We start from the raw sequence: 26923 nt of genomic DNA, 5'->3' as shown, positions 1-26923 counted from the left end.
TATTGATCAGGGGGTGTTGCATGTCTAATCTCAGGCAGTGATATTGATCAGGGGGTGATGCACCCCCTAATCTCAGGCAGTGACATTGATCAGGGTGCGATGCACCCCTAATCTCAGGCAGTGACATTGATCAGGGTGCGATGCACCCCTAATCTCAGGCAGTGACATTGATCAGGGGGTGATGCATGTCTAATCTCAGGCAGTGACATTGATCAGGGTGCGATGCACCCCTAATCTCAGGCAGTGACATTGATCAGGGGGTGATACATGTCTAATCTCAGGCAGTGACATTGATCAGGGTGCGATGCACCCCTAATCTCAGGCAGTGACATTGATCAGGGGGTGATGCATGTCTAATCTCCGGGAGTGATGCATTCCTTACAACAGACATGGTACAAAGATCAAAACAGGGCGGACCTTTGCTCAGATTGCGTCATGGGCATAATACAATTTGACGTCTCTCCCTCATTTCACCGAAAACATTGCATGCCTTCGGACACCGGGGACAGACCTCAATGCTCCCCTCTATAGACGCTTTTGGCGTGGACCCAGGTCGCTCATGCCAAAGGCCAGCCCTGGATAAATGGGTGAGGACGGCTAATGGTTGGCAGTGATGCAAAGGTCAGGAGGTGATACACGACGAGCACCTAGAAGTGACAGGATGGTCCGGGGCAAATACACCCCTAATCTCGAGCATGATGGGGAAAAAATGAGCAGAATGGCAGGGTTAGCACACCTAAGCCAAGCGTTAGGAAGTGACATAGGCCGGTGAGAGGGAGAAAACCAGTGCACTCCACTGGTGCCTGCTGTTGCAGTGAGCTAGAACGGCTCACCCTTAGTTCTCAGGAGCCAGAGAGTACAGACTGACCATAGTTTCCAGTCGTAGGGTTGGCAGACAGGAAGTCAGAGTACAGACTGACCATAGTTTCCAGTCGTAGGGTTGGCAGACAGGAAGTGAGAGTACAGACTGACCATAGTGTCCAGTCGTAGGGTTGGCACACAGGAAGTGAGAGTACAGACTGACCATAGTTTCCAGTCGTAGGGTTGGCAGACAGGAAGTGAGAGTACAGACTGACCATAGTTTCCAGTCGTAGGGTTGGCAGACAGGAAGTGAGAGTACAGACTGACCATAGTTTCCAGTCGTAGGGTTGGCAGACAGGAAGTGAGAGTACAGACTGACCATAGTTTCCAGTCGTAGGGTTGGCAGACAGGAAGTGAGAGTACAGACTGACCATAGTGTCCAGTCGTAGGGTTGGCAGACAGGAAGTGAGAGTACAGACTGACCATAGTTTCCAGTCGTAGGGTTGGCAGACAGGAAGTGAGAGTACAGACTGACCATAGTTTCCAGTCGTAGGGTTGGCAGACAGGAAGTGAGAGTACAGACTGACCATAGTTTCCAGTCGTAGGGTTGGCAGACAGGAAGTGAGAGTACAGACTGACCATAGTGTCCAGTCGTAGGGTTGGCAGACAGGAAGTGAGACTACAGACTGACCATAGTGTCCAGTCGTAGGGTTGGCAGACAGGAAGTGAGAGTACAGACTGACCATAGTTTCCAGTCGTAGGGTTGGCAGACAGGAAGTGAGAGTACAGACTGACCATAGTTTCCAGTCGTAGGGTTGACAGACAGGAAGTGAGAGTACAGACTGACCATAGTTTCCAGTCGTAGGGTTGGCAGACAGGAAGTGAGAGTACAGACTGACCATAGTGTCCAGTCGTAGGGTTGGCAGACAGGAAGTGAGAGTACAGACTGACCATAGTTTCCAGTCGTAGGGTTGGCAGACAGGAAGTGAGAGTACAGACTGACCATAGTTTCCAGTCGTAGGGTTGGCAGACAGGAAGTGAGAGTACAGACTGACCATAGTGTCCAGTCGTAGGGTTGGCAGACAGGAAGTGAGAGTACAGACTGACCATAGTGTCCAGTCGTAGGGTTGGCAGACAGGAAGGGAGAGTACAGACTGACCATAGTGTCCAGTCGTAGGGTTGGCAGACAGGAAGTGAGAGTACAGACTGACCATAGTTTCCAGTCATAGGGTTGGCAGACAGGAAGTGAGAGTACAGACTGACCATAGTTTCCAGTCGTAGGGTTGGCAGACAGGAAGTGAGAGTACAGACTGACCATAGTTTCCAGTCGTAGGGTTGGCAGACAGGAAGTGAGAGTACAGACTGACCATAGTGTCCAGTCGTAGGGTTGGCAGACAGGAAGTGAGAGTACAGACTGACCATAGTTTCCAGTCGTAGGGTTGACAGACAGGAAGTGCACCCTTTTGTGGCTGTTGCTCTTGCATTGTGATAGTCCTGCCAGCCTTAGCCCTCAGGGTTGGGAGGACTGGCGGCTCACAGCTCTCAGGGAGAACGAGGCCTTTGGCGCTGAAAGGGGAGAGAGTAAAGAGCGGCTGGGAGGGCGTGGGACGTTCTTGGTCGGTACACCCCCCCCGTGGTGCGTGTCCACTCTTACAGTAGGATAAAGGATGCTTCTACCAGTCATGAAGGCTTTGCCGGTTCTCAATCTCAGCGGCAGCTTTTATCCGCCTCTGCTTCTGATGTCGCGTCAGTCGCCGTGGCTGAAACGTCGGCTCTCGGCAGCGGGTGACTGGCAGCAGTAAATGGAGCTGTCACTCCCGACGCTCAGCGCTGACGGCTTGATGGCCGGCTCCGTCACCGGCCCGTGCTACAAGTGCTCATCATTTTATGAGCCGAGTTAACACCGATCCCTCAGCTGCCGGAGAGGACGGCCCAGGCTCATAGAGATGACTGTTCCAGTGTTCGCTGTGTGTGCACCGTGCATGGGTGAGCGTGGATGCAGTTTTGTTTTTCCTGCCCGTGTGTCTTGGCCATGAAGAACTGATGTGCCGACCCGCCTCTTTAAGATGCTTATGTTGTGCTTCTGCTTTCAGTCCGCAGGGTCTCCCCTGGCCCCCCTGGGCAGCCTGGCACCCATCCGTGGCCTCGTGGATGCGCCCCCCAGTGGCATGCGTGGATCTCTGAGCGGCAGCAGCGTGGGCAGCTCCGGAGGGTTCGAGTCGCTCCTCGCCGGGGCACAAGGGGTAATGTTCACTTGTTTCTTGTAACTGTGTCTGGCTCCGGGCCTTAGCTTGTGTGCCAGAGCTGGTGCCACTGCAGACCCGGGGGCTTCACTGTACTGCCCCCTGGGGCATGAAGGAGGTCTTACAAGTCTTCGGGTCTGCAAACTGGCTGGGTGGGTCCACTCTAAGCATGACCACAGCCTGCACTTGAACCTAGGGAACTAAAAGGTTGTGTGTGGAATACCTAAAATAATCGTATCCATCGGTAACAGCACAGGGCCGCATTCCAGTCCATCGTTTTTTACCCACTATGCCAATCCAGGCAGTGACCAGCTGTGTGCAAATGTAAATGGATGTGTCTTGTAAAGTGCACTGCTGCCTTGAGGCGTCGTGGCGCTGTAGACCGCTGGGGAACCCGTCCTGGCTATCCCTGTGAGATGGTCCCTACTGGGTATCTCCAAGGTGAAACCAGGCATCCCCGGCGAATGTGGGGGGCCGTTGTGGAGATGAGGCAAGCTAATGCCCAGAGTTGCCGAGTGTGATCCCTGGTTAGAGTAGGCACCGAGGCAAGAATTATTGAGTCCGCTGACCCTGGTCCACGACCCTGCCGCATCAGCCTTCGTCCTACTCCATTAGCAACATACCAGCCCGACCTGCCAAGCCAGCCCCCTCCAAAACAGAACACAAGCAGCCCCAGACCGATTTCAGTCTAGTCAGTGAGATAAAGCGTGAGTCCTGTGGCGGACTCCGCGCAGGACCTATGTCTGGGCACGCCATCACACTTGGGGCAGTGCACTTGGGACGCTGTACTGAGGAAAGTATAAAGTGATAGGTGGAGAGTTTGAATTCACGTCAGCCAATGGCAATCACTCGGGCTATGTTGCAGTGCGGTCGTGTGTCCATCGGAAAAAGATAATCAGGACCATAAATCCCTTTTGTACATTGCCCACTGAAAATTGGCATTTCCATAGCAAGTGTTGGCATTAACAAGCTCAGTCATACTTGTATCATCCTCGTAAGGACAAAGGGTCGAGCATGCCCCGCAGTGATGCACACCAGTGATCTGTCAAAAACAGTTCTCTGGGGCTGATGTTTTACTCCACGGAGATATAGCCCTGAGCCAAATTTCAAAGACCGTATTGGAATATGTGCTGCCCAATAAGTGATTCCTTCTCTGTCACCCTACGAAAGATGAAACTCTCTCCTGTCACAATTAAAAACCTGTGACCCCTGGTTATGCGCATATTTCTGCAAAAAATGCTCAGTCAATAAGGCTAACTCGTCAGCATGTCCGTTACAGGCCCTGGTGCTGTGCCTGGCTGTGGAGCACAGCCCAACGGAAAATCAATGTTCACTGGCTATGGATGTTACCCACAGTGCTGCTAAATGGTCATCAAACAGACAAACATTAGTAATATAGATTGAATCAATGCAGCAAGGTAAAATTTCACTGCAGAAACGCACAGTTGGGTGTATAACATGGGCTCTGTTGTGTAGCCAGCCTCAAGGGACAAATGTAGGACCCTCAGTGTTTGCAACTCACAATTTGCATTATTTTGCTACTCGCAAATTGTGAGTCCCAAATACTGATGTGCAACAGTGTCTGAGATACCGTTTGCGATTTCCAAATGGGTCGCAAACTACCTTCCTCATTAATATTCATGAGGCAGGTCGCATTTTGTAACAAATTGGGAATGGCCAGCACTCACAGGTATGGTGGCCTGCTGGGGTCCCCAGAGGATAGTGTCCCCGGGGACGAAATCAATCTGGGAAGGGTGTGCCGTACGGCACCCTCCCCCATTTTTATTTGTCTGGCCCCTGGGGAAGGTGTTCCCTGGAGCCAGTATTTGCCCGGGGATGAGGACTATGTGCCCCCTCCCCATTTAGATGCTTGCCAGGCCCGAGGGATGGGGTCTCCAGGGCCAATATTGGCCAGGGAGGAAGGCTGCATCCCCCCCTCCCCATTAAGAATAAGGCCAGGCCCAGGGAGATGGTGTCCCCAGGGCCAAAATCAGCCCAGAGAGGGTAGCAGGGTGCCCCCCCCCCTTTAAATATAAATAGGATGACCTGGGAGGGCTCCAGGTCACCAACCATTTACTGGATGGGCCCTGGAGGATGGTTCCCCGGTGCAAAAATATTAGCCCAGGGAGGGGCTGCGTCCCCTCCTTTATAATATGACCAGGCCCCGGGATATGGGGTCCCTTGGGTTGAAATTGGCCTTGTGAGGGGACAGCTTAACTTAAGTGATGGGCCCCCGGGGATGGGGTCCCTGGGGCCAAATTCGCCTTGGGGAGGGGGGCCTTATACCCCATCTCCCATAAAAAGGTTGTAGGTCAGGGTAATGGGTTCCCAGGGGCTGAATTTGACCGGGGAGAGGGGCTTTGTGCCCCCCATCCTTGACTGCTTTTGCGGGGTTGGCAAGTGGGCCTGGCCTCTTGCCAACCTCCCGCCGCACATGGGCAAAGGGCGTGTGTGGCGTGGGGTTGGCTACCTGCGGGGCGGTGGCTGCCTGCGGGTGAGTTGGCTGCAGGTTGCATTAGCAAATGGTAATTAAATATTACTTTACGTTAAAAAAAACTTTGAAATTCACTGAAAAAAAACAAAGTTTACTTGGAAGTTATAGTTAGGAAATAGTATTAAAAAACCTTGAATATTAATTGAAAAAATAAAACCAAAGGTAACAGGGACGTTATAGATAGGTTTACATTTTACGTACACAAAACTATTCAAATTCAGTAGTTCTGTGATTTTGTGTGCATAAAATGTGAACCTAACTATAACGTCCCTGTAACCTTTGTTTTTTTCGTGAATTATATACTGTTATTTCTTAAATGCTACACACTGTTAGTCGTCAACATTGTTCGAAATAAAAGCAAACAAAAATGACTAACTACACTATTTAAAAATATGGTGTGTTTCTTGATATTATCGGAACTGGATAGATTAAATAGAGCTCCCTCCAGGACTCAGAAACAAAATGTAGACGTTAAAGCGGCCATCCAGCATTGAGAACAAGACAGTTCTCTTTACACAGTCCCGCGTTTCTAACAACCACCAGTAATACGTGCTCTAGTATATTGTTTGAAGATGTCTGTATGGGAGTTGAGTTGCACTGTTACGTAATTCGGCAGGTGGGCCCTTTAAACCCCTCTCTAGAGGTATTAAGTTTTAGTTCACTGGAATTGATGAATTCCTTGCTAACCCAAATAGTTTGTAGTGCGACACTTTCTGCTTTGGAGTTTGTAACGTGTGGCCATAGAAAGAGTAGTCCATTAAGCGACAAGTGCAGACCGGAAAAAGGCTGCGTGCACCATTTTCTGTGCCCTCATTTTGAGTTATTTCTTTTGTTTGCAGCCGTCGACTCTGCTGAGCAAGTCCAAGGGATTCACAAAGAGCACCATCGGGTCCAGACAGGAGGAGAGGATCTCGTTGGCACTGCCTGGACTGGAAGAGGAAGATGAGGAAAAGGAGGATGATGATGATGATAGTGAAGAGCAGGTGAGACCGCCAGACAATTGATCCAGGAACTTTAATCAGTCCACTTGCTGGCCTTTCCCTCAATGCAATCAACCCCTTTCTGAACAGTAAAGTGAGCCAGAAGATGTTAAAGGGTCTTCCTCCAAGTTAAAATTGGTGACTCGCCCCTTTACTATTATGGGCATTAAAGACAGACTGTTGGCTCGCTGGAGAGGAGAGGGGAATCCCTGACAGGCCAGGCTTGTGAATCTAAAGTAGTCTCTGCAGGCTTTTTTTCCTTACACTTTGTTGACAGCCTCACTGACCAGCTAAAAGGGCTTGAAGCAGTCAGCCTTTTAGGACATCTCCCCGATTTGCCACATAAACCCATGCTAATTAATTCCTGTGTTTGTGGTGATTGACAATACTTTGCCTCAGTTGTCTGCTTCTGGCCCTTTTGCAACTTGCTTGTGTTTTCAATTGCTACTAAACTAAGAGAACCAGCAGTATTGACCCTGGCACACAGCCTAACAGTGGGCAATAATATATAGTACTGCCTTCCTATCTTCCGCCACAAACCATATCCAGACTTTGGTGCGCTCACCACTGTTACCTGCTTGGGAGAGAGATGGCTTCTCGACTGCTTGTGCTGTGATGGCTTGAATATGTAGGAGGGGGTATCCGCTGCCACGGTTTGTGCCAGGATCACTTGATACATAAAATACAGGGTGGAAGAATCCATCACCGATGCTCATGCTATGATCAGTCCCATGCAAGCAGGTTTGCTGTGCATTGCTACTTATGGTGAGATCACCTTGCTCCTTGTGTTGAGATTGCTTCATGCATGTAAGGCGAGGGAATGTATTGCTCCTGCTCTAGCTGTGATCGCACCCTGCTTTTAGGGTGAGGGTTACAGTGTGGCTTCTTGTGTTGTGATAGTTCTGTGTATCTGAGGGGGTTGCATCATTCAGTGATCATGGAATTGGTGCATCCCTACTGCTGAACGTTTTGAAAACCCTGATACTTTTAGCTTGGAGGTTGTCTTCACTTATCTGCTGTTATTGTTCCATATGTGTATAGTGGGGTGCATTGCTGCTGCGTATGCTGCAACAGTTCTGTGCATCTCCAAGCCTGGCTTGGCACAATAAACAATCCATTCATCTCATCCACCTCACTCTTTCCGATGTTTTAGACATTGTTGATAACTCTATCTAGCTTTCCTATACCTTTTTTACGGGGTTCTCTGATGCCCACCTTCAGGAAGTCTCTTGGTGTCTCCCTGTTCACACCATGAAGTGTCTTGCGCAATGTAAAACTCTGCCTTTATCCCGCTCCGATATAATTTTCACCAGGACTTCATCTTGATCCCTTGTTCTTTTCTATTTATTCTCCTTCTCTGTTTTCCCTTATCTTGTCTCTGGACTGTACTCAACTTCCTCGAAAAAAACAGTTAGATCTTTCTTTCTCCTCTTATGATTCTTTCTCATAGCAACATACGTGTGTGCCCATTTCCTACACATTAACCCAAGCAAAACCGAGATCCTTTCCTTTGCTCCCACCCTTCCTCTCATGTCTGCCCTCCTTTTGTATGGTCTTTGGTGTTATCTTTGTTTTCTCTCTTTCTGCCACTTCAACCTCCCCTCATTGTTTAAAACTAAACAACCTGCATAAAATGTTCTTCCTTTCCAAGGTAAGATTCTCATCACTGCTCTTCTTTCCTCTCATCTTTGCTACTTCGTCTCTCATGTTGTCTGCCCCCACTCCCCTCTGTTTTCAACTCCTCATTCAAACTCCCCTTCTGTGTTTCTCCTTTTTGCCTCTATCTGTTGCTAGTTTGCTTCTCATGTATGGACATCATTTCAGCCTTTTATTCCATTTAGCTTTTTGTCTATTGTCATTTAATATATTAATAGTGCTGCTCCCCCTTGTGTTACTGCCGCCGTTTCTCTGTATATTCTATCTTGCTTTTAACATTCTGCTTCACAGTTTCTTTTGAGGAATACGAAAAACTGATGGGTTGAAAGCGTGACTTTCCCTCAGCCACTTGTAATTACTCTGGCCACATCCGAATCAAAGGGCTTTTTGCCCTCCATGACACATCAGACCAGAAACAGTCTGTTGTAAATTCGCTTTGGTACTGCTTCAAAAGGAACAGTCTAACTTGAACTGCCAGCCCGGTGCCAGAACACAACCAACCCCAGACAAGTTTCAGCCAATTTGGGCTAGTCTGCACGTTGCAGCTTGGTTTCTATGACCCAATGAGTGGGGAACCCATGTCTTGGCTTACCCATCGCACTTAGGAGGGTCACACTGAAGAGTACAATATAGTGATGAATTGAATCTTTGAATGAATCTCTTCCTTTGGTAAATACTCTGGCTGCATATCAGTCAATTGTTGTTGTTTTTGCCCGCCATGTCATCTCAGGCTGCAGCCAGCCATATCCACATTGTCCTGGTCCTGCTCTTTTATGAACAGTCCAGCCTGAACTGCCAGGCCGATCTGGTGACGTTAGTGTTCCCTTCTAACAGGATTCATGACTGGCAGTTTGATATGGATTGTTCCCATGAGAAGGTCACTACTGATTAGCATAAAGCAGATCCCTCTCTAAAGTGGCATGGTGGGTGTAAAACAGTGGACTGGAATGTGTGCCTGATTGATTGCCGTTGGCCGAGCTTAATTCAAGCACTTTATCCATAACCTTGTTGTTTGTTGCAGTTGTCGCAATTTCTTCTGTTGTCTCGGCAACCTCCCTGCACTCCATCCTGCATTTTTTTTAACAGCCTCTCAACTGGAATACTGTCCCTCCCTCGTTCAGTTTTCTCTCCTCCTATCCCCCAATCTTATTGTCTTCTAAGGGACCGTATCCTCTTGGTGTTCCTTTCCACTACTCATTTTATCCTACTGGCATGCATTTCTTTTGGAATATTTGTGCCACTGTTTAATGTACTTGTACAGCATTGAGGAAAGCACCATAGAATTTCAGTAACAGGTTGCTGCTACTCATGCAGTGGTAGGTCAGTGTATGTAGGGTTGAGGGATGCGCCTGGACAGCTTGTGGTCTAATTTCCATAGATACATGTAAGATGACTGTTTTTGTACATTGTCCATACATGTGGCATGGGACTTGCATCACTGCTGCTTGTGCCGTGATAACTTTATGCATGCATGGTGGCAGGATAGATAGTGTATGCTAGATGCAGGAAGGTTGAGGATGTGTCACCAGTGGTTATGCGGTTATAGTTGTAGGAATGTATGGAGGAGGGTAAATAGTTATGGCTTGTGGTGTGATTGCTGGATGCATGCATGTATGGTGGCGGTGCACCACCGCTTCTCGTGCTGTCCTTGTTCAGTTATCTTGGGTTCATGCATGCATCACCAAAGGAAGATTGAGATCACTTAGTGCTTGTACGATGGAGGTTGACTTACTGCTGCTCATCATGATGTAGATCTGTGCATGTGGGTCATAAAAGCATCACTGCTGCTTGTGCTGTGATTGTTTTATGTAAGTAGGATGAACGATGCATCTACGTGCTGGTGCTGTAATTCCTCTGTGTGTGTATGGTTGCATATGTATCACCACGGCTTAAGCTATGGTGAATGCAAAGAGTATGTATTCTCTACCAGCTATAGATTAGCATTGTGTGGACAGTGTCTGATTTCAATTTGAAGTGAACTGACTTTGCCTCTCTCCTTTTCTTTCAGAGCCCACGTGGGTCAGCAAGGCTTCTTAAGAATCTGCACATGGACATTGGTTCTCTAGGTGGAGGGTTCGAGTATGAGGTAAGGTTTTCTCATCTCCACTACTCATCTGTGTGTGATCATGCAGGAACACTGGCTACTGCCATAAATCAGCATCTTTATGTGCCTACCACTTCTTATGAAACTGCTAGAAGTGAGGTTTCTTGCCTCACACACAAAGAAGTGGCTTATATAATGATACCGGTTGAAGTGTGATAGGAGGTTTGGCAAATGGCTATATTCGATCTCAAATCGTACAAAACTATTTCTGATAATGACATTTCAGGGTTCGTCTTCCAATTTTCCTGCCTCCCTACAGCATGTTCCTTGGTTCCAAAAGCATCCACTCTCAGATCACTTTGGTAAGCATACTAAACTTTTTGCACCTAGGCAGAAATCCTGCCTAGCGCCAGTCTTAGACTGGTGTAAACAGCATTGAATTTGTATGCTAGTCAAAGCCTTTCTTACTAGGGTTGGGCGAAGATTTCCGATCCGCTGGCTGAGTTTGCGGAGTTTTGCCCACGCTGGGCATAGTTCCCAAAAACTCTGCTAAGTAACACTGAGGTTTTTTCTCAAGCATCTCACCAACCTGGTCGGTGAGCGATCGTGAGAAAAAATCACTCACTAGACCTCCTTCCAATGAGATTTCTTAACGCGGATGGTCGCGACTGCTTGTGTTGAGAAATCTGCTGCTCGAGTTGAGGAAGCTGCTGCTTGAGTAGAATGTCTACCATAGTGCTAGATAGCATCAGCGCACCCTGGCACGAGGCGTAGTGCTGTTCGAGCTGCTTTTACAGCATGGGACTAACTCCTGACAATAAAAATTTGTGCGAGCAGCATGACTTACCAGATTCTGCTGCTGGCAGAACTCCGCTGAGCGTGGTAGAGTTTTTCCGGTACTTCACGGAATTCCGCTGAGTAAAACTCCACCCAGGTCAAGTTCTTACCCTCACTTAAGTGATTTAAAACTGTGCTCCTGGGGTGACAGTCAGACCATGCAGAGAGAATGCCTACTGAACATACGATGGGGAAAACACACCTGGGGTTGGGTCACAGAGTGTGGGGTCATGCATGGCTCCATCCCACAGTGCATCAGTAGTGGTATTACATTTTTGCTAAACTGAAGTGCCGTGACTGTGGAACGTACTCTCCCAGTGCTCTTCTGTCACAAGCTCCTAGTGTTGTCTTGTCTTCCAGAGTCTTATGTCCCCGGCTAACAGATTAGGTCAATACCAGTGAAAGCCACAGAACGTTAGTAGGAAACAATATTCAATATGTGTGCTCAACTGATCCATGGATCCAGAGGCTCCTATGCATGTCATTCAGTTGCAACAAATGTATCAAGGATGTATAATCCTCCAATGGTGGAAGTGCCCCAAGATGTAAATTGACTTTGGAAGTACGTTCAAAGAAAAGTAGCCTTGTGATGATGCATCACATTGCTGTTTTACTTTGGGCATCAGAGTCCAGAAAAATCTAAATCTGGTCCCTAGCAGCGTAAATTCCCCATGTGCACGTTTTGCCTGCACTGGCTCTTCCTTGTATATCTAATAAGTGCTGCCACCAAGTAACCTGGCCACATTTTTTTTAGTCTGTGACAAGTTCCTTTTTTCACCATGTGTATCCAGAAATGATATTTTTTTGGCATACAAGTAAATCATCTGTATAGTGACAGAAGAAAATGCTTTCCAAATTCCTTGTCTTAGGCATGCTGTTGAACAAAAACACCCACTTGAGGGTAAGTAGTTCTTTGGCTTACCAATCTTGGCAGAGTTCTTTTTTTTTGGGAGGGCATCCTATGCAGACTGTCAACCACTTCATAAAGACAGTGCCTTATCTTGTGGGAAGATTGGAACTTAAGGAGAGTGGCTTAGCCTTCTTCTTTGCTCACCTTCCTGCTGTCAGGTCTGCCCACTCGTCTCAGTATTGTACCTTCATTCTCTCTAGTAAGAGCTTGTTTTCCATATTTTGGTGAGGATTTGAAAATTACAATTAGGTTTTTACTTTTCTGATTCTTTACTCTGCACCTCAGATCCCAGTCTAGTAGTTAGTGGAAGCTTGTCAAGTCCCATCAGAACTTGCCAGTTTGAGTATTTCACCTCACAGGGAAGAAGTCCTGTACAATTCACTAAGGAGCATTGATTGTTTATCTCCACAATTAACAAATAACATATGCAAGGGCATGGAACTGGAGACACTCAACACTTTGATCTTTTTGCCACAAATCTGAAAGCCATTGGGATGTGAGCAGATGGGACAGACTCTACTTTTTACCTTTTTGCTTTTAACCACAAGCGTGGAAATGCCCACTAACCAGCTCACACTGGAAGCCGCTGACGAGAAACAGCACTCTTCTTTTGTGATAATTCATCACAATACTACAAGGTTTTAAATGTTTCTTTGGATGTCCTTTAGTCACTAATGACCATAGGCATAACTTAAAAACCTACCAATTGCAGATTTATGTACAGGGATTTAAAACATCAATATTTTCGAAATCGTGCAGCTACATTTAAATATGCTTTATAAGCGTAGTTGCTAAGTGTTCTGAAAAATGCACCTGTCTCTTGCTACCAGATTTGGGGAAATGTTCAAAAGATGATCAAATTATCAAAAAACAGGTGAGCACACTGTTTTATGCATTAAGTAGTTGCATACATTTGATTGCTAAGCTAAGGTTGTAGCATGTATCTCGTAGTACATTGTATAAGTTATAATATTCACTCAAGGCTGACATGTAATAAAAGGCTGGATGTAAACACAGTGGCTGTTATGTTGCCCCTCCCTCCCTTAGGAGACTGAGGAACTGGAGGGGGTGGCTCCTGGCACTAACGAGGACGAGGTTACAGATTCCGAGCTCCACCAACTCAGGAATTCAGAGGAAGATGCAGAGAGTTTGCGAGAGGTGACTCAGCTGTGCTTTCGGTGGCATCTCTGGCCAGTGCCAAGATGTATCCGAAGCCATGTGTGGTTAAAGATTAAATTGAGTGCTGTGTGATAGGAGGCAGCGTTAGTGTATGGTGTTTACTGCCCCTTTCTGAAAGGGCATGTGTTTATATAATATGCTTGGTTTGCCATTAGCTTTGTAACCATCCCTGGGTGTGATGTTGGTCTTTGTGTGAGCACAGACACTGCATGCATCCTAGAAGTTTTGAATAACTTCAAACATAGTCATCTTTTTCTCTGTCACTGAGTGTGGTGTCTCTTTTGTATCATAAGGAGTTCTAGGTTTGTCTCCATTCTCCCTCTCATCTCTATACATTTGTTATTCACCCTCTGAACAAAGAAATGAGCTGTGCTAATTGTTATGTAGTGATGAGCGTACAGTTCCATCTGTGTTTAGTACAGGTTAACATGAAATCTAAGTGTTTTAAAGATCAGTTAAGATACAGTGACTGGCTTTGTTTGCGGGTGATGGAGTTCAATGAAAGAAGACAGTTATGGTTTCTGAAGTCTCTGAACGTTTTTCTGTTGCCAGCAGGAAGATTATTCTAGAGTTTTGCAGCAGATGTTTGACCTGGCAAAGTGTGGCATGGCTCAGGCTTACTCAAGTCTTAGTGTGTATGGCATAGTAACATGATAAGCTCAGACTCCTAAAGCCACAACATTAATAGAAAGTGGACACAAATGTATACAAATATGGGGATGACTACAAATAGATTGCCCGTGAGAAAGAGGAAAGCCAGAGGAAATGTCATCCAGTAACTTGTTGCCTATACTTAGACATGCCACTAAATTCTGCTGGAAGCAGATGTTCCCCAATATTGGATTTTTTTTTATAAATTCACATGCTTGAATCATTCCCTGTCGTCAGGTTGGGAATCCCTGGTACATGAAAATGCAGAATACAGTGTAAATCATACAATATATAATATAAAACGGGCATGGACCTGAAACATATGTTTAGTAGCACATCCACCTCATTTGAAATACCCAAACTTCAGCCAGTTAGGTGGAAGCTTAAGCTCTACTACTCTCCCTAGAGGACACCATAGCTCAGATGTCTGTCGCAGATCATGCTTGAGGGAGTCACCTGTCAGAGCTCTGTTCTCACCTTTTAATTAACCTTAAATTGTTTGCATTTTGGTCTGCCCTGGAATTGAACCAGCGCTACTGTACTGTGAGTTATTTTAGGGAAGATTGTTACAAATTCTTGGCCAGAGAGATCCTTTGGCGTTATAACCAACTTTCACCAACTGTCACCATGGCCGACCAAGAGAAGAGATCTCTTTTTAAAACCTGTTTAACTTGTGGCAGCAAGAACATTTATATTTACACTGATGACCCACACTCTCAGTGTATTTATTGTCTTCATCCTAAACATAAGTCAGCAGAATGTAAGATTTGTATGTATTTCTCAACTAAGACTCTTAAGGACAGGGAAAGGGGGCTGGCATTATTTCTTATGAGTAAAGAGTATTTTTCGTCTTTCAAAGGAGATGCCCCCTCTTCAGGGGAAGATTCTGTGAGAAGTGCACCCCCAAATGCTTCCTTGAAGGCAGTGCACAAGAGGAGACTTGTACAGCATACTGAGCATGAATTATTTGGTACAGCACTTGCTGACAAACCAAGGTCTAAGCACTACAGAGATTCACATTTATTAAAAAAAAAATCTTCAAAGGAACTCGTTTGAGACTGTTGACGCCTCTAGCTCCATCGTCGACGACGAAGATAACATCGACAATGACACCGTAGATCATTCCGTCAACCACCACACTGTCTACATTGAGCATTCCATCGACGAGCATTCCATCAACGACGATGACCATACCGTCAACAATGATGACCATACCATTGAGTATGAAGTCACTGTCGATGGCACCAGCGTTGAGAACCACACAGCCAATAAAAGACTTGGGAGGAAATGCTTTCTCCCTCAAGAGCGACCAATTTACCTCCAGTGCAGTTAATCCAGTCAAATCAAGAAGAGGGTCGAGATTATGCCTCGCTGACCTCTTATAGCCCAACATAAATGGATGTTAGATGTCCCAGATTTTGCAGAGTAAGCAATGGATGATGAGGACTCGTACAATGAATATGTGTATCAACAGGAGTACAAGTCTGGGAATACTCTCCAATTGATTTAAGACCGAAGCCACCTAAATATTATAGAGAACTGGATATGATCCAAGTGCCAGTGGCAGGGGTGTGGAATTTCTATAGCCCGAAGCCCAGGACGTATTGTTTGGGGTCAAGGACAAGTTTTCCTGTTTATTTTGTCCTTGTGGCAAGTAGGTCCAACCTCCTACAGCACTAACCCTTTGGCTCTCAGTTTACAGTACCATATTATGGATCAGGGAAGGGCATTGTCTGCATTTAAGGTAATATTTGTGTCCATATGTTATCGCTGTTCGAGCTTGTATTAATGGTTCATTAATACAAACCCTTTTTTTATTAGGGTGAGCGCTCTAAGGAAATGTTGAAAGCTCTACTGACAGTGGTTTCAGTTAAAAATTAGTACGCTTGTTTTCAAATGTTAACAATATGGGGCAACATACAATGCTCCCTTAATGTTCTCTAATTGGATGCAGATATCTGCAGAACCTTGAAAGCACGATTGATGATCCTTTGCTTTCAAAATAAAACTTCCACAAAAAAATGCAACTAGGAAAAAAATGTTTTGTTAAGCAAATTGGAGGAAACATTTCGTTGAAGTATCATTTAGTAATGTGTTGATGCTTGTTAGTAGTTCCCAAAAATATAATGGAAATCAGTGCAACCAGTTTCAACACTTTAATGGGAAACATGGAAATAAGCGAGCATTGGCAAACCCAATAGTACTGATCTTGATTGTCAGCCTTTTGACTTTGTCAATGAGTGTCTTGTTTTGAAATCGTTTTGTAAACATTTGCGGGTGCTGCCAGCTTCTCACCATTGGCAAAAAGCAATAATATGTTTTTGTCTCAAAAAGCACACATTGCCACAGGTGTCCTTGTGAAAGAGCACAAGCCAGTCGATTCATAGAGATAGAATTTTAATAAGAAAAAAAAGTCTTGGTTAACTCCAGACTTGCTTATGGCCCAATTCTTAAAGAAAGTAATACAATTGCACCCATGGTATGTGTCCTTGAATTAGTGCAGCTGCTTTCTTGAATTTGCAGAAGTATGTCAGGAAATAGTACTCCTTGAAAATATATTTCTAAACTACTTTTTAGCATCAGCAAATATGAAGGTGTAAATTTGCTCATGCAAAAAGCTATTTAGCGTTTTTAAGTTCACTTTCCCTCCAACCCCTTTTTTCCCAAACCTGGAAGATGTTTTATTTCTGACATTGTCAGGAGTAAATGTCCAACCTTTCTCAGAATGGGAAAGCATTAGAGAAGATCTGGCGACACGCCTAAAATTTGCAATTTAGTAGGTTTGCACAGACTCCAAAGTATATTCCAACCCTGTAACTATTGCTTAACGGTACCTTCAGCCCCAGTATGTAGATCTGCGGAAAGATGGCAAAATAAGGAAATTGCTAGAATTCAAACCCTGCTATAGTATGAGCCCTGACATAATCAGAAAGGCTGATATCAGAGCTTTTATATAATGAGATCGCTGCTATAATTTATCACTGCACTGCATGTCACCAAAGCTGTTAGTGGATTTTTTGTACAGGACAAGTAGATTTATGAAGCAACCTGTCCCACAAAATTCCACACCCCTGCAGTGGCCTTCCTATCAACATTGCAACAAATGATGGATACTTTAAATTTAAGTTATTACCGGAACAACCAACTAATAATAATAACATGGGGTTACCTGCTACACCCCTTCTTCCGCCTCCTGAACCTGCTTCTTTACTAATTTCACCTCCTAGGCAGTGTTCACCACCACCTCCTCCTCCTCCAACGCCTAGGGGATCGGTTCATGGAGAAGATATGGATAATATTTACTGAAATGGTTCTTTGTACTCTGATGGGAAAAGGAGAGCTAAACCAGACTATGATGGAAGCGATAATGGGCGAGAATTAATTGCCCCAAGTGGAAATGGTAGGCCAATTCCACTGGACACCGTAGATGACCTTTCTAAATTACATTCATTAATTGAAAGAGCGACCAACAATTTCAACCTACCAATGACCTCTGAGGATCAACCATGCTTTTTTATGACTTTAAAGAGCAGCCTCTGAAATACATGAAGTCCATGCCCATTCTTGGTTATGTCTGGGTGGAAGATCTGAAATGAATGAGGACACCTGCTACTGTTCCAGCTGTGATACCTCATTTGGAGAAGAAAAACAATGCCCCGGATCTGCTCCAGCTTGCCTCACTGGTCATACTGACTGGCTACAATAATTGTTTAATCAGCTCAGTGAAGAACCAAGACCCTGATACCACTATCTCTAGTCCGCCTGACATGGATAAAAAAGATATTGACCATCTGGGCCGGAGAATTTCCTCTATGGCAGCAACTTCAATTAAGACAACCACTGCCCTGGCGATTCTAGGTCATTATGGTGGCTAGATGTAACATGATAGTGCGCCATTACTGGAACTTATTTCTCCTTTCTTTAGGATAGCTTTTGCCATTTCCCTCTTATCTTCAGAAATAACATCTTTCACTTTTTTAAAAAGATATTTCTATTTGTAATAAAGTCTCAAATAACCAGCAATAAACATACATAATATGACCACTTTTATGCTAATGGTCTACACTAGTATAAGATACAATTCCCACTATAATTCCCTCTGTTCCAAATGCATGAGTTATCTGCAAAAGTCCATCAGCAATGTGCATCAACTTGTTTGAAAATCAAGGGTGGCTGTAGCAATCCTCTTCAAGCCCCCACCACCCATTCTGCCACATTAATCTTTCAGTTCCCTCCCATCCTCCTGATATTCTCTCAACGTTTTATACATTTATAGATTTCTTTTTCCATCACCCTAAAAAAATCCTTTCTTTTTTCCCACTAACCACGTGTCGGGGAGTCCATGAACCCCACTTTCGCACTATATTGTGTTTTGCCACCACGCAGCCCATATTTATCAGTACGGTACAAAAGGGGGTGGTGATGGATGGAGCATCTGAACCAATCAAACACTCGCACCCAGTCAACAGATCTGGGTTTAATCCATCACCGTTCTTTAGCCCACTCTGCCACCCCAGTTCAGACATGGCCATATGCAAATCAGTCTGACCCTGTGCCTCATGGGAAAAATCCAGCCCGAACTGCCAAGCCATGCCTTCCCTGGACTGGAAACAAGCTTCCTAGAACCGGTTTCTGGCATTTCAGCCGTCTTCAGCCAGGCTTGCTTGAATCCAGTGGCAAAGTGAGCAAGGGACTCGCGTCTGAGCATACCCTGCCAACTTATGGCGAACAAAGCGGTACAAAAGGGGGTGGTGATGGACGGAGCATCTGAACCATTCAAACATTCACACCCAGTCAACAGATCTGATTTGCATATGGACATGTCTGAACTGGGGTGGCAGAGTGGGCTAAAGAACGGTGATGGATTATACCCAGATCTGTTGACTGGGTGTGAGTGTTTGATTGGTTCAGATGCTCCGTCCATCACCACCCCCTTTTGTACCGCTTTGTTCGCCATAAGTTGGCAGGGTATGCTCAGACTTGAGTCCCTTGCTCACTTTGCCACTAGATTCAAGCAAGCCTGGCTGAAGACTGCTGAAATGCCAGAAACCGGTCCTAGGAAGCTTGTTTCCGGTCCAGGGAAGGCATGGCTTGGCTGTTCAGGCTGGACTGTTCCCATGAGGCACAGGGTCAGACTGATTTGCCTATGTCTGAACTGGGGTGGCAGAGTGGGCTAAAGAACGGTGATGGATTAAACCCAGATCTGTTGACTGGGTGTGAGTGTTTGATTGGTTCAGATGCTCCGTCCATTACCACCCCCTTTTGTACCGCATATTTATCAGTAGTTCTTGATATCTTTTGCGATCTGTTGGGTCCCACAACCTCAGGATTACCAGCTTTGGCGTCCGTTCCAGTGGCACCCCTGTTGCCTCTTCCAATTATGTGGCTATTGCCTCCCAGTACATTTGGATGTGGGGACTGCTCCAAAGTGTGTGCCAGAAGGTGCCCACTGAACCGCATCCCCCAAGGCAGACTGCAAAATCTGTTTGTCCCGTCCTATGTAGCAAAGAGTGCGCGTAGTATACTCTATGGAGGATTTTTATCTGGATCAACCTGAAACTGTCTTTTATTGCTACCTTTGTGGGAAATTGCTGCGTCTTCCACCAATTTTCTTCCTCCAGGCCTCGCTGCCATTTACTTTACAGGATCAGTAGGCCAGGCTGGGTAATCCTCATTAATGTACTGTTTGTCAGTGAAATCAGTTAGTCCAAGAGCCTATTCTCCATTGGTGAGTCCTCCTGCGTTTCCTCCTCTAGTGGTATACAGCTTTATAGGGTGTGACACAACCTTGCATAATTCAGCCACTGTGTTTCAGACATTTAGTACTCTTTCTGTAGGTGAGAGAAGGGGACCACCCCATTTGTGTCCCATACATCTGCCAAGGTAGATGAATCAATGGCATCCCTGCCTGAAAATACCTGCAGCGCTGTCACCGGCCCAAGTCTGTAGCCCTCCCATAATGATGTTTTGGGAGTCAATCTGTGTCACCACCCCATTTCCTTAGTCTGATATTTCTAGGTCCCCACCACCGTCTTTGTCGCTGGGCACGTTGTAGGTGATAGTGTGACTACCTATAGTGCTTTTAGATAGCCCGTCCCTCCAATTTCTGCCCTGTTGCATCTGAATTCCGGGTCTTCCCAGTCTACGTATGCCCAGTCATTTACCACACTCATTGCACCGCCTCATAGTATTTTTGTATGTTAAGGAGGGCAATACCCCCTCTAGTATTTTGACCTTTGGGGTACCCTCTAGGCTATCTATGGTTGTCGTCCCCCCCCCCCCATAGCAATGATCGGACCAATGAGTCTAGCCTGTTAAAGAATCTCTCCTGAATCCAGTAAGGGGCTATTTTGCTGAATTTTTAAGCATTGCCCAGCAATGAGATTGGCAGCGATTGCCAATACTTCACTTCTTGTTCTAGTCTCCTAAATTGGGGTTCAATGTTGGCTTCATAGTATAAGTCTGAAGTGTGGGTTATCCAGATCCCCAGGTATCTGAATTGGACTGTCTCCACCCTTAATGGTAGGGAAGTTGTGCCCTCCCACCCCCCCCTCCCCACCCCCCAATGAGAACAACAATGATTTGTTCCAAGTGATGGAAAAACCTGAGTGCTCCTCAAATATGCGGAGTAGCTCTCCCAATTTGGCCAGGGATTGGCTGGTATTAGTCAAATACAAAAGAAAATAATCTGCATACTGGAAGATGATTTCGTCTTCACCCCCACCACTGGGCTAACTTCACATCTGTGCATCCAAGTGTATTCACTCCTCCAGGGCCTCTCTAGCCAGCGCGATTGGCATAGGTGAAAGTGGGCAACCTTGCCTAGTACCTCTGCATATGTTGAATTCCCTCGACATATGGGCATTTAACCTTAGGTCTATCATATTGCAGGCTAACCCACTTAAGAAATATGGGGACAAATCCCATTTTGGTCAATAGCATGAAGAGGTAGGTCCATTCAACAGAATCAAATGCCTTGTTGGCATCCAAGGAAATTATCGTTTTCCCTATCAGTGAGCAATAGGCAACCACCAGGTTACTATGCAATCTCCTTAAGTTAACTTGGTTGATCGGCCCAGTATAAACCCATTTTGATCTGGGTGTACTAGCTCCCGCATGACTCCATTTATTCTATTTGCTAATAGCTTTGCCAGTATTTTCACATCAGCGTTCAACAGTTTTATGGGCCTATGCGAATCATGCCTGTCTGCAGGCTTGCCTTCCTTTGGAATCAGTAGAAGCGCTGCAGCGCTCATATCGTCCGGTAGCTTCCCATCCTGAAAAGCCAAAATGTATGCCTTATGAAGTTTCTTAAACTGCTCAATTTGAAGCCGTTCGGTTCCGGAGCCTTACCAGATTACATTTGGCTCATCACTGTGGCTACCTCTTCGGCCGTAATGTCCTGTTCTAGAACTTCCATTTTATCCAGTCCTAACCATCTTGTGAAGAATTCATTTACGAAGTCTATCACCTTCCGCTGAGAGGAATACAAATAGTAGGCATAAAAGGAGTCTAGATACCTGACAAACTCTTCTGCAATCTTGTCACTACATCTCATTAGTTCTCCAGATTCTGTTCACACTCTATAATCGTCATTATTTCCCTCTCCCTGCTCCCCAGCCATACTAACAGTTTTCTCATTTTGTTCCCCCTTTTGTATATGCGTCTTTGTTTTGCCAAATAGGATGCTCTTGCCTCATGCTTAACCTGGAGACAGGTGGGGTTGGCCCTAAATCAGCAAGGCTGGGCCAGTTTATAACCAACAAAGAACAAGTGCCTATACTGAGAATAATTTCAAAGGGATTTGACAACCAGAAAAGAAGATTCTTCAAAACTGGAATGTGCTTGTAAATTGCTATTTTATTTTAACGTCTAGGTCAAAGAAAAAAAAAAAAAAAAAAAAAAAAAGGGGTTATATATGTCTTAATCATATACAATTGAACAGAAAATACAGTTTTTGCACACCAAGAGAAAATATTATGGACAAAAAACCAGTGAAAGAGTTAAAATCCAACATACATATCAAGTTCATTCATATCACAATCAACCTTCATCATTCATACAACATACATCTACAAATACTCCACCTGGTTAAATACGAATAAGTAACCGGGCAGAGTATTAGGTCTGCTACAATATATACAATTATCTATACAATTTTTACAATGGTTATGCAGGTATAAATCAAATAAATCAGCAAAATCAAATATGCAATCAAAAGCAATATATCCAATAATTTTTGACCGGTAGTATGACAATCTTGTCACACTACGGGAAGGATCAAGAAAGAAAGCAGACACTGGATATACAGGGGCCTACGCGTTTCAAATCCCTATGGGTTGGGAGGGATTTTCATCAGGGCCAGGTGGCTCTAGAAGGAAAGAGAAGAAAATTCTATAGTGTATATATTTAAAAAAAGAGTTAAAACAACAAGAAGCTGGAGAGCAGAACCACAAAGGTTCCAAAAGCTTACCACTAGCGGAGAAAATCCGAGGGAAAGGTGTATCACCTGTGTAACAACGAAACAATAAGGACTACATAAGTGAAGGGGAGTGTTTGTCAGCAGTTTTTGAATGCAAGATAAGAGACAAACCATTTACCTTAAGAGTGTGCGGCAGCCGAGTTGGTAGAAAATCCAAGTTGTAAACGATGCGGCGGGTAGACTTTGAATGGCCTGGGGGGAGACGATATACTATTGGTGTGGGTCGATGGCGCAAGGTTAAGCTTGTAAACTAATACTGGACTGGAATTCTTACCGGGAGATCATGGACGGTCGCGTCCAAACGCTCGGTCGCGGGATAATCAGGTTCAATCTTCGTTAGTTTCCAGTCACTGACTGAAAAAAGAGAACAATATAAAAGGTTTCATGGGCCAGTATTCAAAGTGTGGAAGCATACGTCTTTGCCGTGCCCGCTGGATGGGGTACTGCTTACCGGAACAAGAGCCAAAGGTCCGTTTGAAAGAATCGCCGGCGTCTCCAATAGCACTAGTCTCTCGCGCATGCGTGGAGTGATGTATAGTGGCTGCGGCTCCTCTATATGTGGTGCTTAATGGCGCATGCGTGCTGTCAACAAAAAAGGTGGCTGTAGTTTATACAGGTTTCCTCTCATAATTTGTATATCTCCGATATTTCATTGAGCCCTCTCACTGCTGTGTCGAATTTGACAATTAGATAGGCCTCTCTTCTTGAAAGTTTTTGATCCATATCTCCCTCATGCCCTCATGTCGTTTCACAATTGGCTCAATACCAGAACACTGGACATACAATTTAGCATAGCTCACTCAGCTAAAAAAATTGCTTTTCTGGATGTTGAAGTCTTTCCACTGGCAGGAACATTGGCCACATCCCTTTTTACGAAGCCCACTGACAGAAACAAGGCCCTATTATTCTCCAGCAATCACCCGCGGAGTCTCAAAGAAAATTTGCCATACGGGCAATTTCTACGAATTCGTAGAAATTGCACCTCAAACGAGGACTATAAACTACATGCTGAAAACCTTGTTTCTAAACTGTGCGACAGGGGTTACCCCAAAAAACTGGTCCGGAACTCTATGAAAAGAGCCAGATGGACCCCGAGGGATAGTTTGTTAGAAAGAAAAAACAAACCAGTCTCAAACAGACAAGTTTGTGTTACCACCTACTGCCCCAATGCCAATAAGCTAAAAAAGATCATCAACCAAAATTGGCACCTGGTAAAAAATCTGGATACCAGCCTGCAAAATCCTCCGCTGTTCGCTTTCAGGAAAGAAAATAGCGTGGCCAACCACGTAGTAAGAGCTGGTATAAAACCTAACACACTACCGTCCTTAAGACAGATGATGGGATTCCCCCCGATTACAGGCCACCATAAGTGTGGGACGTGTCTTTGTTGTGAATTAACCATCGAAGGATCACTATTCCAACATCAGGGCATTTCATGGAAACATGACAACTTTAGCAATTGCAAAACGAAATATGTAGTATATGGCATCATCTGTCCGTGCGGCTTACTTTACATCGGTAAGACCAACCAGGAAATCCGCACTCGAATTACTCAACACAAATCCAGGATAAAGAATGGAACTGAAAATGCTCCATTGGTAAATCATTGGAAACGTTGCAACCATTCCCTGAGTGACATCAAATGGACAGTGATTTCTCGTATTGAAAGAGATCCACGAGGAGGAGATATGGATCAAAAACTTTCAAGAAGAGAGGCCTATCTAATTGTCAAATTCGACACAGCAGTGAGAGGGCTCAATGAAATATCGGAGATATACAAATTATGAGAGGAAACCTGTATAAACTACAGCCACCTTTTTTGTTGACAGCACGCATGCGCCATTAAGCACCACATATAGAGGAGCCGCAGCCACTATACATCACTCCACGCATGCGCGAGAGACTAGTGCTATTGGAGACGCCGGCGATTCTTTCAAACGGACCTTTGGCTCTTGTTCCGGTAAGCAGTACCCCATCCAGCGGGCACGGCAAAGACGTATGCTTCCACACTTTGAATACTGGCCCATGAAACCTTTTATATTGTTCTCTTTTTTCAGTCAGTGACTGGAAACTAACGAAGATTGAACCTGATTATCCCGCGACCGAGCGTTTGGACGCGACCGTCCATGATCTCCCGGTAAGAATTCCAGTCCAGTATTAGTTTACAAGCTTAACCTTGCGCCATCGACCCACACCAATAGTATATCGTCTCCCCCCAGGCCATTCAAAGTCTACCCGCCGCATCGTTTACAACTTGGATTTTCTACCAACTCGGCTGCCGCACACTCTTAAGGTAAATGGTTTGTCTCTTATCTTGCATTCAAAAACTGCTGACAAACACTCCCCTTCACTTATGTAGTCCTTATTGTTTCGTTGTTACACAGGTGATACACCTTTCCCTCGGATTTTCTCCGCTAGTGGTAAGCTTTTGGAACCTTTGTGGTTCTGCTCTCCAGCTTCTTGTTGTTTTAACTCTTTTTTTAAATATATACACTATAGAATTTTCTTCTCTTTCCTTCTAGAGCCACCTGGCCCTGATGAAAATCCCTCCCAACCCATAGGGATTTGAAACGCGTAGGCCCCTGTATATCCAGTGTCTGCTTTCTTTCTTGATCCTTCCCGTAGTGTGACAAGATTGTCATACTACCGGTCAAAAATTATTGGATATATTGCTTTTGATTGCATATTTGATTTTGCTGATTTATTTGATTTATACCTGCATAACCATTGTAAAAATTGTATAGATAATTGTATATATTGTAGCAGACCTAATACTCTGCCCGGTTACTTATTCGTATTTAACCAGGTGGAGTATTTGTAGATGTATGTTGTATGAATGATGAAGGTTGATTGTGATATGAATGAACTTGATATGTATGTTGGATTTTAACTCTTTCACTGGTTTTTTGTCCATAATATTTTCTCTTGGTGTGCAAAAACTGTATTTTCTGTTCAATTGTATATGATTAAGACATATATAACCCCTTTTTTTCTTTGACCTAGACGTTAAAATAAAATAGCAATTTACAAGCACATTCCAGTTTTGAAGAATCTTCTCTTGCCTCATGCTTAGCCACCGTTATGTACTCCAGGTCTCTCTAGGTTGCACAGGCATTCTTCCAGGGTGAATAGCCTGGCCAGTCTCTCCTTTCTGTCCCCTAGTTCTTTTGTGATGTTAGCCCTGTGATGATATAAGGCTTATATGCTTCCTACCCCACTAATGGGGTCCCCACTGAGGTCGCGTTTTCCCTGAAGTAATACTTACTCGCCCTATCCTGCATGAAGCCTGTTAATTTCATTCTGGTTGTGTCCCTTTCCATCTTTGCACAGATCCTATCTAGCGTTGGTTCTATCACCAGGTTCAAATCCCCACCGAACAACACTATAACTGATCCAGCCTCCAACAGTATATTGCTCACTTTCCTTAACGTGGGCTTCTAAAGGCCCAGAGGGCCATATATATTAACTAGTAGGATATATTTCTTTGTATTCACACTGTATGGCAATGTAGCACCCCGATGTATCCGCCCAGGTGTGTTTCGTGTGGAATGGGAGGGATTTCCTTTTCAATATCATTACAGCGCTAGAGCCCGATGCATACTTAGCATATCATCAGTCTGTATCTTCCTTGCCCCATTCTGCGATGTTGCTTGTCCATGAGGTGTGGCTCTTGCAGGTATGCAATATCTGGTTTGGGTCTATTAAGGGACTTCTGCACTAGACTCGGTTTAACTTTATCCCCCAGACCATTCACATTCCATATATATTAACGTCAATTAGTGTGAGTGTGTCATGGTGGAAACAGATGACCCTCCCAAAGTGTAGCGTTACAACCTCTAATGGGTAGCTGTGACTGTTCCATTTGGTCGCTGGCGTATTTGCTGTCGTAAACTCCCCCTAAACTAACCCCCACCCTACTTCACTGTGCAGTGATTTAGAAAGTAACCATCCCCCAAGTCACAGTATATATGAATCCCAAACCTAAACATTATAACCAACTTATGCAATCTTTGTTGGGGCTTGGCTGTCTGCCCCTTGTGCATTGCAGTTCTCACCACAATGTCCCTCACCGTATAGTCCACTTTGTGAGAACCATGTACCAGTTATGCCCCTGGCTCCTCTTGTCTGAAGCCTTGTTCTCTCTTACCAGACCCTGACCTCCATCCTGATGAGCATCAACCTAGTTGGTCCTTCGTCATGGGTCTCGCCACCGGCATCTGGTTGGTGTCCGTCTCGTGCTTTGGTTTCTATTTGTTCCGATTCACTTCCACCTACTTCAGTGGCGAGGGTTCTTCACCTGTTTGTGATGAGAACACCCATGTAATGCTGCAGCTCCCTGACAGTTTGTTCCGATGCTGCCTTCATTTGCGCCTTCGATGGGGAAGTGGCATTGTTCTTCCCTCCTTTGGTGCTTCTCTGCCTCTTTGGTGCGGGTATCCATCCTTTATCCCCATCACCCCCAGCGGCGGCCCGACCACATCCCCGGTGCTCAAGCAAGGACCAATCATCCTTCGCAGTTGTGAAGAAGTGGGCCGTCCCCTAATGGTCCACCCACGGCTTGGCCTTATACCAGACTGAGAATCGAAGTCCTTTTTATCTCTGCACCTTTTTGACAAACTGTTCTTTGATATCTCTGCACCAGTCTC

At 45.2% G+C, this 26923-nt stretch overlaps 1 protein-coding gene across 6 annotated transcripts in view; it reads left to right on the top strand.

Moving 5' to 3' along the window:
• CEP164 (centrosomal protein 164) overlaps nucleotides 1-26923 on the top strand; it is a 385375-nt gene that overhangs the window by 122524 nt on the left and 235928 nt on the right. For 3 of the 6 annotated variants that reach the window (XM_078682275.1, XM_078682273.1, XM_078682278.1), the window contains 4 exons: nucleotides 2895-3044; nucleotides 6378-6521; nucleotides 10183-10260; nucleotides 13013-13123. In XM_078682275.1, the coding sequence (XP_078538401.1) occupies nucleotides 2895-3044; nucleotides 6378-6521; nucleotides 10183-10260; nucleotides 13013-13123 (483 nt within the window). The remainder of the gene's footprint in view (nucleotides 1-2894; nucleotides 3045-6377; nucleotides 6522-10182; nucleotides 10261-13012; nucleotides 13124-26923) is intronic. The other 3 variants (XM_078682276.1, XM_078682274.1, XM_078682279.1) reach the window with 2 other exon arrangements.

The sequence above is a fragment of the Lissotriton helveticus genome, chromosome 3_1 (genome assembly GCF_964261635.1).
Source record: "Lissotriton helveticus chromosome 3_1, aLisHel1.1, whole genome shotgun sequence".
Classification (NCBI taxonomy): Eukaryota; Metazoa; Chordata; class Amphibia; order Caudata; family Salamandridae; genus Lissotriton; species Lissotriton helveticus.
This window is presented reverse-complemented; position numbering and strand designations above follow the sequence as displayed.